At 36.0% G+C, this 11,834-nt stretch overlaps 1 protein-coding gene across 1 annotated transcript in view; it reads left to right on the top strand.

The window, feature by feature from the left end:
- Positions 1-3,738: 3,738 nt before the first annotated feature.
- LOC102482483 (uncharacterized) overlaps positions 3,739-11,834 on the top strand; it is a 74,565-nt gene continuing 66,469 nt past the window's right edge. The window contains exons 1-2 of the mRNA XM_006164365.1: positions 3,739-4,941; positions 10,067-10,156. Of these exons, the coding sequence (XP_006164427.1) occupies positions 3,795-4,941; positions 10,067-10,156 (1,237 nt within the window). The 5' untranslated portion in view covers positions 3,739-3,794. The remainder of the gene's footprint in view (positions 4,942-10,066; positions 10,157-11,834) is intronic.

The raw sequence follows: 11,834 nt of genomic DNA, 5'->3' as shown, positions 1-11,834 counted from the left end.
TTCAAACAACCATCAGGAAACAAAGTTCTTTGAACTATATAATTCCAAATCTCTAAGAAAAAAAAAAATCTGCCCCATTTTTTGTTAAATTACACTTACCTGCAACCAAGAGACTAGGTAACATGGCACCAATGAAGCATTTGGGAGTGACTATTAGTTCATGGAAAAGATGAGGCTGGAAACATTCTCATTTGTATCTTGCCTGCATTTATATTTAAGTACTAATTCTGAAGTTTTATATTGAAAAAGGTTTTCACCATGATGTTCCATTAAGTTCTGGTGCAACTGATAAAGTGATACTCTTGCCTCAGTCTAAATGTCTTAAGTATATTGTGTTTCCTGTAACTGATTAATTACAACTGGTAAATTACAACTTTATGATTTATTTTGCTTTACAGCTAAAAGCTATAACTAGTTCACCGAGTGAACTTGTACTTCCTCTTCAAACTCTGTCTCTTTCAAATGAAAGAGTACCTGATATACTTGAATACTTTTCTCCAGAAAGGCTCAACGATCCACGGTAAGCCTCACTGATAATTGGATGTACATAAATAATAATAATCATCATTATTATTTAGGTATTTGTCATTGGGTGCATGCACTCATGAGAGAGAGAAAAAGAGAGAGTGAGAAATCACCCCTCAAGGGGTAAGACCATGCTATAATCCCTTTCTTTCTTTCTCCTCTCAAGATTTTGGGCACATAAGCATATGCATCTGGTATGATTTTCAAGCCACAGGGTCTGGGACTCAAACCACTTTGTCACCCATCACCCCTGCTGGCACAATTTAACACTACATTTTTTACATGATATTCAATCTCCCAAATAATGATGTACTGATTGACTAGGGACCAAAAAGAAAACAAACCAAAAAAAATAAAATGGCATATTGCAAGGAAGTAATCCAGCCAAGCAATTGCTCTTATTTTATGTATTTATTTATTTTGTTTTTATGTCATAGAACATATGTTCTTGCCACAGAGAGACAGAGGTAGAGAGAAGTGATCACTTCCCAGGGCGGATGGTCATGCCGCAATCCCTTCTCCTCTATTTGCCTCTCAGGATTTTGGGCATACACGCACACACACCCAGCCTGATACTGATGCCACTGGGTCCAGGATTTGAACTGCAATCAGCCATGTAGGAATCCAGCACTTTAATTACCATGCCATCTGCGAGACTCAGCCAATTGCTTTTTTTTAAAATTCATGATTCAGTTGTATTGTGGTTGATATTTGAAAAATATTCCAAATTTAAATTTAACCGTACAGAAAACAATACTAAGCAATTACATTACTTTCAGAAAGAATTCTTTTAATGATTTATCATATTTGATAGCAGCTTTATTTAATTGGTTACAAAAACCTAAGCCTACGGACCATTAGTTAGCTAATGGCTATGTCGCTGGACTCCCACGTAGTCGACTGCAGCTCACATCCCAGACCCGGCGGCTTAAAACTCACACCAGGCACGTGTGCGTGCGTGCCCAAGATCCCGAGAGGAGAATGGAGGAGAAAGGATTGCGGCGTGACCATCCCCCCTTGGGGGTGATTTCTCGCTTTCTGTCTCTATGTCTCTCTCTGTCTGGCGAGCGCACGCGCCTACAGTGAAAATCTCTCAAAAAAAAAGAAAAAGAAAATGTATTACTAGTAACAACACCGACCATTACCATTTTCTGTGCACTTTTTGGGGGGGGAGGGGAGAGAGCGTTTTTTTGCTATAGGGCACGTGCACTCACCAGAAATTTATTTATTTTATTTATTTATTTTAATTTGACCAGAGAGGGAGAGAGAGAGATGGAAAGTGAGAAAGTAAGCTGCCAGGTCCAGGACTCAAACTGCGGTCAGCCATGTGGAAGTCCAACACCCTTAACCATCATGCCACCTGCCAGCTCCTAGCCTGTAATTTTTCAACACTGTTTTGAAAACTTAAAAGTGCAGCAATACACTTAGTTTCCATTATCTATCAAATGGTGCAATTCCAATTCAAAACTGTAAGGTCACAACAAATTAAATCAAGCAAATCCATACGAATGTCTGCACTACTTGATACTAATGTTCATTTAAATGTTAACTTGCACTTAAAACACAAAAAGAATAGGAATCTTCACAGTAGAGACCCAATTTTAATCTTAATGTGTGCAAAATTTAAAAGGTATTTGTCAGTTAAGTATGGAGAGTCCAGAAGAAACAAAACTGGAAGGGGTATAATTTACAATATAAGATTTGTGCTTCAAAGGTTTCACTGAAGCTTGTGACCTTAATTAGCTTTTTAAAAAATGTTTTATTATTGTCATAATCTTGTTTACATTACATTATGACCTTAATTAGCTTTGGCCTTGCTATTCTTACTTTTAGTGAACACCATGCAGTTCAAAAAATTTAGACTGCAGTGTCTGAACAGAATGCAGTTACCGTATGAAACTTTAACTCAAACTTTAGATAAAGAAAAAAAGGCTTTATGGATGTGCTTTCTTTGGTAAATTGAAAAATTTGAGCCACCTTAAATAGGAATTGATTCTAACATTTATAAAACCTATAAATAGTCAGAGGCCAAACCAAATTAAAACACATTCTCTAGCAAGTAAAAATCTTGTAAACATATGCTTGTATCTACTTTAGATACAAAACAAAACTCACTCATTAAAGTGACTCTACCTTGGCAGATACATATATTTGTAATGAATGCACATTTACTATGTGTTGTTTATCAGTGAAAACACCACAGCAGATTCACAAAGTTCTGACAGTATCTGTCTCATCATTTTTTATTCTGAGAGTTTTTTTGCTATAGGGTGTGTGTGATCACCAGAGAGACAGAAAGACAGAAAGCGAGAAATCATCCCCCAGGGGGGATGGCCATGCTGCAATCCCCGCTCCTCCATTCTCCTCTCGGGATCTTGGGCATGCATGCACACGCGCCCGACGTGAGTTTAAGCCACTGGGTCCAGGACTCGAACCACGGTTGACAACATGGGAGTCCAATGACATAGCCATTATGCCAACTGCTGGTCCCTATCTGTCTCATCTTTATCATAGTAAATACAACCCCCACTGGATAACTAAGTTAGTTTAGATTTTCTATCCCTTCACATTAATGCATTGGAAAATTAAACTCAGTGAATAAGAGCAAAAAAACCAATTCTGTGACAGTACAATTATTTAGTTTATTATCAAATTATATTTGTTTATTAATAATAGGATGATATAATTTCATTGGAAACCAGTTAATGTGAGGGAAAATGTAGTGAGTGCAAAATATGCATATGCTGATATTGATCGCAAGAAGCTTAGTGTTAATCTCTTGCTTCCTACAGCCTGCCAAATAGACATGTGTATATCATATTTTTCTATAGAGGGACTTTCAACAGGGAAATAATGCATTTGCTAACATTTGATGAATATTTAAACAAATATGTATGTTTTCTTTAAGTAATGAAGGAGCAATTATGATGCAACACAAGGAAGAAAACAAATCTGAAACTGAAACTTCTGGTACAAAAGGTTGTAATACTTCAGTTTGTTCTTTTGACAATAAAAATTTTCAAAACCTAACAATAATTGAAAGTGGCATCTCTCTTATGGACTCTGGCTCAGAAAGATGTGAGATTGATTCTGACTCTGACAGAGGAATTGGTTTGGACTACGACTTAGAGCAACACTGGAATGACTCTGACTCAGTAATATGGGAAGCAGACTCAGACTCAGAAAAATGTCCTAGGGACATAGACTCTGTGAAGAACCTACTAGAAACAGAAAATTATCATATAGCTTCAGATTCTGTAGAAGACTTGATGGAGTTGGAGCAACACCTGGTGGGAGTTGAACAGTGCAAGGTAGACTCTGATTCTCTTAAACACTGGATGGACTCAGGTTCAGAAATATTCTTGATAGATTCTGACTCTGAACAATATCTGATGGATTCTGACAATGGCACACAGGGTATAGACTCAGACTCAGAAAAATGCCCCATAGCCTGTGCATCTATAAAAATTCTGCAAAAGGAAAAACACCAAATGGCCTCAGATTCTGTAAAACGCCTGATGGAATCTGAAAAGATATTGATAGAGACTGAGAAACTCTGGATGGTCTCTGCTTCTGAGACATATGTGAGGGACTCAAATACAGAAAAAGGTGGAATGGACTCAGCCTCTGCATCTGGGGCATATCAGACAGGAAAAGAAAAACATCCGCACAAAACTGAAGGTAAGAGACATGTGAAGGATTCTAACTCTGAACCATTTGGGATGTACTCAGACTCAGAAAAATATGAGCTAGCTTCAGCAGCTGTGAAACACCTCATGGATACTAAAACATTCCAGATGAGCACAGACACTGAGGGGCTTTGGGTGGATTCTTGGTCTGAAAGACTTGCAACAAATTTAGATTCCAAAAGTCTGGAGATGGCATCTGATTCTGTGAAACACACAATGAAGTCTGAAAGTTGTCAAAGAGCCTCTGATTTGGATACGGTCTGGCTAGATCTCAGTTCCAAATCTAAAAAATGCTGGATGGACTCTGAAGGAGAACAACTGGACTTTGACTATAGTAAATGCTGGGATAATGCTAGAATATATCAGAATAGGTCTGCAAGACTTCAGTATACCTCTGAAAGTCAGGATAACTTTCAAAAACACTGGGATAACTTTGACAGACATCAAGTAGATTCTAATTCTAGAAAACATCAAATAAATTCTGAAAATGAAAGACATATAAATGAGTTTGAAAGTAAAAGACACCTTATGGAATTGGAGAGAGAACAATGTCTAATACAATTTGAAAATGAGAGACTTCAAATGAATGAAAAGGGGGAAAGACATTTCACAGAGTCTGACAGTATAAAAGAGCACAGGATTAGGTTTGACAATGAAAGACACCACTTTGATTCAAAAAGTGAAGCACAACGGCTTGGTGCTCGCAAAAAAGATAATCGTCCTCAAGGTAAGCTAGAATTTGTGTGGCTTTTGAAAGCAAATAGTTTTATGTGTTTAATTAATAATATTGTGACACTTCCAGAATGGAATAGCTTTGACAGATTTGGGCCCAAGATTTTCTTAGGTTTCTTTTTAATTTATTTCCAGAGAGAGAGAAGGAGAGAAAAAGAGAAAGGCACCCTCTATAGGTTCTTTACACCACAATCCTCCTCATAACTCTGCAGCCAGCCAGGATCAGGGGTGGGCCCATGAGTATTCCTGGCTTATTCAGGTAGACCTGAGACATGAACCTGGAACTTCCACAATTACACAGCAGTGCCTGTACCATTGTGGCTAATGCCTGAGATCATTTTACCAGAAATTCAAAGAACAGGAATTTTACCCCCAGATTTTGAATTCACTTTATAAAACTAGGCAAATCATCTCATTTTAGATACCTTTCATCTCCTTGTCTTAAAAGGAGGAGAATTAAAGAATTCTTAGCAAAGATGTCTATTAGGATCTAAGAAAGGCCATGTGGAATTTAGCCCCCTTCATTCTGTGATAGGTGAATAGCGATTGCTCATAAATTTTCCTCATTATTAGTTACTGTAAAAAGAGGTAAATACTCAAGCCTAAATATGTAAAAATTGAAATTATCTTTGTTTTTTATAAAAAAAGTTATTATTCAAAGTTATTATTATAGTTGGCATTTACTGTCAGTCATGTTTATTTTGTCACACCACATCATTATAATTCCCTATTTATTAAGGCATTTTATTTTATTTTTTTATTTTATTTTATTTTTGGAGAGGTTTTTGCCATAGGGCATGTGCACTCGCCAGACAGACAGAGAGAGACAGAGAGACAGAAAGTGAGAAATCACCCCCCCCCAGGGGGGATAGCTACACCGCAATTCTCTCTCCTCCATCCTCCTCTCGGGATCCTGGGCACGCACATGCACATGCCTGGTGTGAGTTTTAAGCCACCGGGTCCGGGACGTGAACCACGGTTGACTACGTGGGAGTCCAGCGACATAGCCATTATGCTAACTGCTGATCCCTATTAAGGCATTTTATTAAGGTACACTTATCATAATGAAGAAACTATTATCATCTCATAAACTGTGTTTTTCTTCATATTAGTCATTTTCTTTTTTTTTTTTTTTTGGAGAGGTTTTTGCTATAAGGCGTGTGCGCTCACCAGAAAGACAGAGAGAGACAGAGAGAATAGAAAGTGAGAAATCACCCCCCGGGGGGATGGCCATGCCGCAATCCTTTCTCCTCCATCCTCCTCTCAGGATCTTGTGCACGCACGCACACGCGCCCTGTGTGAGTTTAAGCCACCGGGTCTGGGACTTGAACTGCGGTTGGCTACATGGGAATTCAGCGACATAGCCCTTACGCTAACTGCTGGTCTCCCATATTAGTCATTTTCCACAGAGCCTTTTAGCTACAACTCAAAGCACCAAAAGAAAATGAAGAATTTGCTCCAGACATTCCTAAGAAATCATCCCTCTGAAATTATAACCAAAAAGTATGTGCATCAATAAACTGCTATGACTACTTTCAAAAAGAGAGTATTTAAAATAATACACATCGAACATATGATGAGCCTTCAAAAAGCTCATGGAAAATGTGTATTATGGAAAAACTATGCAAGAATGTAAAAAAGTTTTGCACCAAAATAAACTCCAACTTTAATTAAATTTTCTATAAACTTTTGAAGTCACCTCGTATGATCAATATTTTCAATTTTTAAATATAACTCTTTATTACTTATTTATTTAGCTATAGGGCGTGTGTACTTGCCAGAGAGAGAGACAGACAGACAGAAGGATAAAAGCAAGGAAGCACTCCCAAGGGTCATGGTCACACCACAATCCCTTCTCTTTCATTTCTCCCTCCTCCCTCCTTTTGGTATTTTGGACATGTATATACACATGCCCATAGTGTTTTTTAAGCCACCTGTTTTGGGACTTAAATCCTGTAGTTGGTCATGTGGGATTTAACTGTGTGAAACACAGGTCATGGGCTGGTCCCAGTGTTCTCTATTTTAACATGCTGTTTCCACATAAGAAATCTCGAAATTTATTTTTAATTAATATTGACTTTTCCATGAGGTTATTTGCTTCAGTATGGTGGATTACTGAACTTAATTAAAACAAATTATGCTATATACTTGAGGCATTTATTAATGCAATGTGTTATCAAGAGGCTGCACTAGTTGGAAGACAGGCATATTTATCCTCAAGCTAAATATAGCTGGAATAACTGTGAGATCTTTTACTTGAACAGAGAAAAATATTTACCTGTTGAAATTTTATTTCCAGAGAAAATCTCTGAACATTAGAAATGCAATTGTATCAGAAAGAATTAAGTAATATGAGAAATTAATTTCTGAGATCCTTATAAGATAGCTTATTGATGGAGTAGTGATAAGGTTTGTTACTTTTTATGAGAAAAAAAAGTAAAAAGAAATCCTAATGTTTTCATTGGATTTGAATTAAGTATCACTAAGATAATTCTCCTCTAATCTAATATCATTCTGTTCTAACAAGGTAATATTATCAATCCTTTCAGAGTTACATTATTCGTACAAGCATATGGCATGGAGGTTGAGGCACTGGATTCCACATGGCCACCTTCGTGGTTCAAGTTCTGGACCCAGCAGCTTGATAATCACTCTGAGCACATTCGCATGTGTGCCCAAAATCCTAAGAGGAGATTGGAGGAGAAAGAATTTGTGACATGGCCATTTGCCCTGGGGGGTGATCTCTCACTTTTCCTCTCTGTCTATCTGTCTGTCTCTCTCTCTGGCAAGTACACACGCCCTATAGCTAAATAAATAAGTAATAAAGAGTTATATTAATTGGCATGAAGAGCACAAAGATTTAAATTTCTTGTCCACTTTTGCTTTTTAATATTTTCAAACATAATCTGTTAAGCCTTTTTCAAAAACAAGATCTCGCAGCCTACCTCTGATCAATGTTATTATAACATGTTCCCCAGATGATTTGAATATGTGCTAAAAGTTTGAAGCAATGCAAAAACCAAGCTTCTTCTCATAAATAACATGATATAAATGCCATATAAACCTTTAAAAATAAATAATTCTTTCAAATAAAAAAAAATTCACTAAAATAAAATAACCCCTGCTCTGGTCCAGAATGACTCAAGGGATTCAGCTACATTGTAATTGATATGTTTTATGAAATCTTATCAGTTGGATGCCTACTATGTGCTCATGCTCAGCATATATTACAATAAATACATAAAAGTATAATACCTTATATTTATATATCACTTTTCAACTTTTCAATGTCCATTACTTAAAAATAATAATATCGGCTGATGTTGAGTTCTTATTCTGTACCAAGCACTATGCTATGCAAATCACATGTATTATTACATCTAATCATCATTCATTATTGTTTTTCTTCTTCTTTAATTTTTAATTTTTAATTGTTTTTGCCATAGGGTGCTTGCACTTGCCAAAGAGAGACAGTGAGAAAGAGAGTGAGAAATCCCTCCCCCCAGGAGGATTAGCCATGCTACAATTCCTTCTCCATTCTCCTCCTGGGACTTTGGGCATGCATGCATGTGTTCCTGGAGTGATTTTCAAGCTACCAGGTCCAAGGTACACACTGCTCTAGGTCACATGGGAGTCCAATACCTTAACTATTATGCCACCTCCTGGCCTCTGTTGCTGTCTTTCTTTACAGATAATATCGATAGCTAAACATTTTAAAACGGTGCCAATAAATACATAAAAGTATAATACCTTATATTTATATATCACTTTTCAACTTTTCAATGTCCATTACTTAAAAATAATAATATCGGCTGATGTTGAGTTCTTATTCTGTACCAAGCACTATGCTATGCAAATCACATGTATTATTACATCTAATCATCATTCATTATAGTTTTTCTTCTTCTTTAATTTTTAATTTTTAATTGTTTTTGCCATAGGGTGCTTGCACTTGCCAAAGAGAGACAGTGAGAAAGAGAGTGAGAAATCCCTCCCCCCAGGAGGATTAGCCATGCTACAATTCCTTCTCCATTCTCCTCCTGGGACTTTGGGCATGCATGCATGTGTTCCTGGAGTGATTTTCAAGCTACCAGGTCCAAGGTACACACTGCTCTAGGTCACATGGGAGTCCAATACCTTAACTATTATGCCACCTCCTGGCCTCTGTTACTGTCTTTCTTTACAGATAATATCGATAGCTAAACATTTTAAAACGGTGCCAGAAACTATTCTAAATATTTTGCTTATACTAATTTATTAGCACTAATTCACCAGTATTAACTTACTAATATTAATTTTCTAGTTTTACATGTATAAGTACATAAAAACATCACAAACTTAAGAAGTACTCATTATCATCACCTGTATTTTACTAATTTATGTAATTAATCAAGGTAATACAATAAATCAACATGGGTGTATAAGTATCTCTTTGAGATCCTGTTTCTATACCTTTAAGTATATTCCCAGAAGTGTTGGATTGTTGGAAAAGTCATGATGCATTTTTCGTACTTTTCTATGCAAAAATGTGTCATGACTTTCCCGACAACCCAATATAATTGCTGAATTATATGTTAATTATATTTTTAATCTTTTGAGAAACTACCATACTGTTTTAAATTGTGATTACACTATTTTACATTACCTCCAACAGTACACAATGGTTCCAATTTCTCCACATCATTGCTAATATCTTTTTTAGATATCTAGATCAATCGATTGATCGATAGATAGATAGATATAATAGATAGATAGTTAGAGATATAGACAGATTAGCCATACTAATGGGTCCTTGTTAGCCAATTTTATACTCTAATATTTATTAGGACAATAATTTGCTGCATTTATTTTAGAGGAAGCTAATTGAACATCTGTTTAATTTTATATGGGGTAAACATATTATCAACATATAACGGAATACTTTAAATTTAGTTTTCAATATTGCTTTAATAAATTTCATTAAAACGGTGACAAGAATCACCATTATTAATAAATATATTTGTTGAATAATAGCATAATAAGAAACATTTTTTTCACTGTAGAATTATACAAATTCTCCCTTTCTACAACCTTAATTTTATAGAAGTTGAAAATAATTGAGTCTATTTATTCATTTCTAGGTTTTTGGAGACTTGTTTTCTTTCCTCTTCCACTTACCCAGGGAAAGGGAACTGAAGAACAACACTCTGTGCAACAAATGGGTAACAGTTGTGAGTATATTCAATATAAATTGTCTAAGAATATTATCATATTCTCTGTCAACAAGTGGGAAAAAATTGTTAGAACCTGTTGTGTCAGGGCCCCCAAGATGATATCCAGATATGATGATTCTCTAGAAAGAGTCACTAGATTCAGCATACAGTAGTATCCAAGGTATTGATTAACTAAAAAGTAAAATCAGCAGAGGGAAAGGACATATGGAGTGAAGTATATCAGAAACCAGGCAAAAGGTCCCAAGAATCTGATTCTAAGTGGAGTCACACAGATTCACTGAGTTCATCTAGAGACAAGTTGTGGCGACACATAGAATGTTGTCTACCAGGGAAAGTCATTAGATTCTCAGTTCCCAGGATTTTTTAAAAACAGGTTTTTTGAGATAAAATTCACTCATTCAAGTATGTAATTCAATTATTTTTTCCCAGAGGTTGTATGTGCTTGTCAGAGACAGAGAGAGAGCAAGGGAGAGAGAGAATCTTTCAGTGGGACATAGTCACACCACAAACCCTTATCCTCCATTTCTCCATCCTGTCAGTATTTGGGGCACAAACACACATGGGCTTGGCATGTTTGTCAAGCCAGCAGGGCTGGGATTTAAACCATGTGGTCATGTGGCATCTGTCTCCCCATACACAGTGCTTAACCACTGCACTGAGGAGGTAGGCCCTAATGATTTTAAATATATTTACATATATGTGCAACCATCACTACAGACAATTTTAGATCATTTTTATTACTGCAAAAGATAACCTTATACCCTTTCCCATTATCCCTGCCCCTAGCACTGAGAAATGACTAATCTACTTTCTGTTTCAATAGCTATCCCTATTTTATATTTCATATGAATTAAATCAGGTAATACATGTCCCTTTCTGATTGTTTTCATTTAATTGGCATAATGTTTTCAAACTTAATCCATATTGTAGCATGTATCAGTACTTTTATTAAAAAAATAATTATTTATTTATTTAATTTTATTTGTTATTATTATTAATCTTTTAATGATCAAATAATAGTCCATTCTATAAGACCAGCACATGATATGGTGGTTAAGGTGGCTGGATCCCACAGGGCTGGCCATATGATTCAAGTCCCAGATCTGATAGCTTGAAAAACATGCTGGGTACATGTGCCTGTGTGTCCTCCAAAATCCTTAGAGGAGAATGGGGGAGAGGGAATTGTGGCATGGCAATGCCCTCTTGGAGATGATTTCTCATTTTCTTTCTCTTTCTCTCTCTCTTTTTGTCTCTCTCTCTCTTTCTCTCTCTCTCTCCATCTGACTCTGTACTACAAGCTCATATACCCTATAGCAAAAGCTAGAAAAAATACATGACTCTATTGATTAGTTTGCACATATTTCTGTATTTTTCATTTTTCCTTGTTATTGATTTCTAATTTCATTTCATTGTGGTTGTAGAAAATGGCATTATTTTTATCTTTTTAAACTTAAACATGTTTTATGGCCTAGCAATAGTCTATACTACAAAATTTCCCCTATGTACTTGAGAATAATGTATATACTTTTGTTTTGTTAGTGGAGTGTTTTATTGATATCTGATTCATTTATAATATTCAAATTTATTTCCCTATTGATCATTTGTCTACTTGTTCTGTACATTATTGAATATGGAGTATCAAAATATCTGACTATTAATACTGTCAACATCTATT

The sequence above is a fragment of the Tupaia chinensis genome, unplaced genomic scaffold, assembly GCF_000334495.1.
Source record: "Tupaia chinensis unplaced genomic scaffold, TupChi_1.0 Scaffold143610_2, whole genome shotgun sequence".
Taxonomy (NCBI): domain Eukaryota; kingdom Metazoa; phylum Chordata; class Mammalia; order Scandentia; family Tupaiidae; genus Tupaia; species Tupaia belangeri.
The sequence above is the reverse complement of the archived record's forward strand: the minus strand, read 5'-3'. Positions and strand labels throughout refer to the sequence as shown.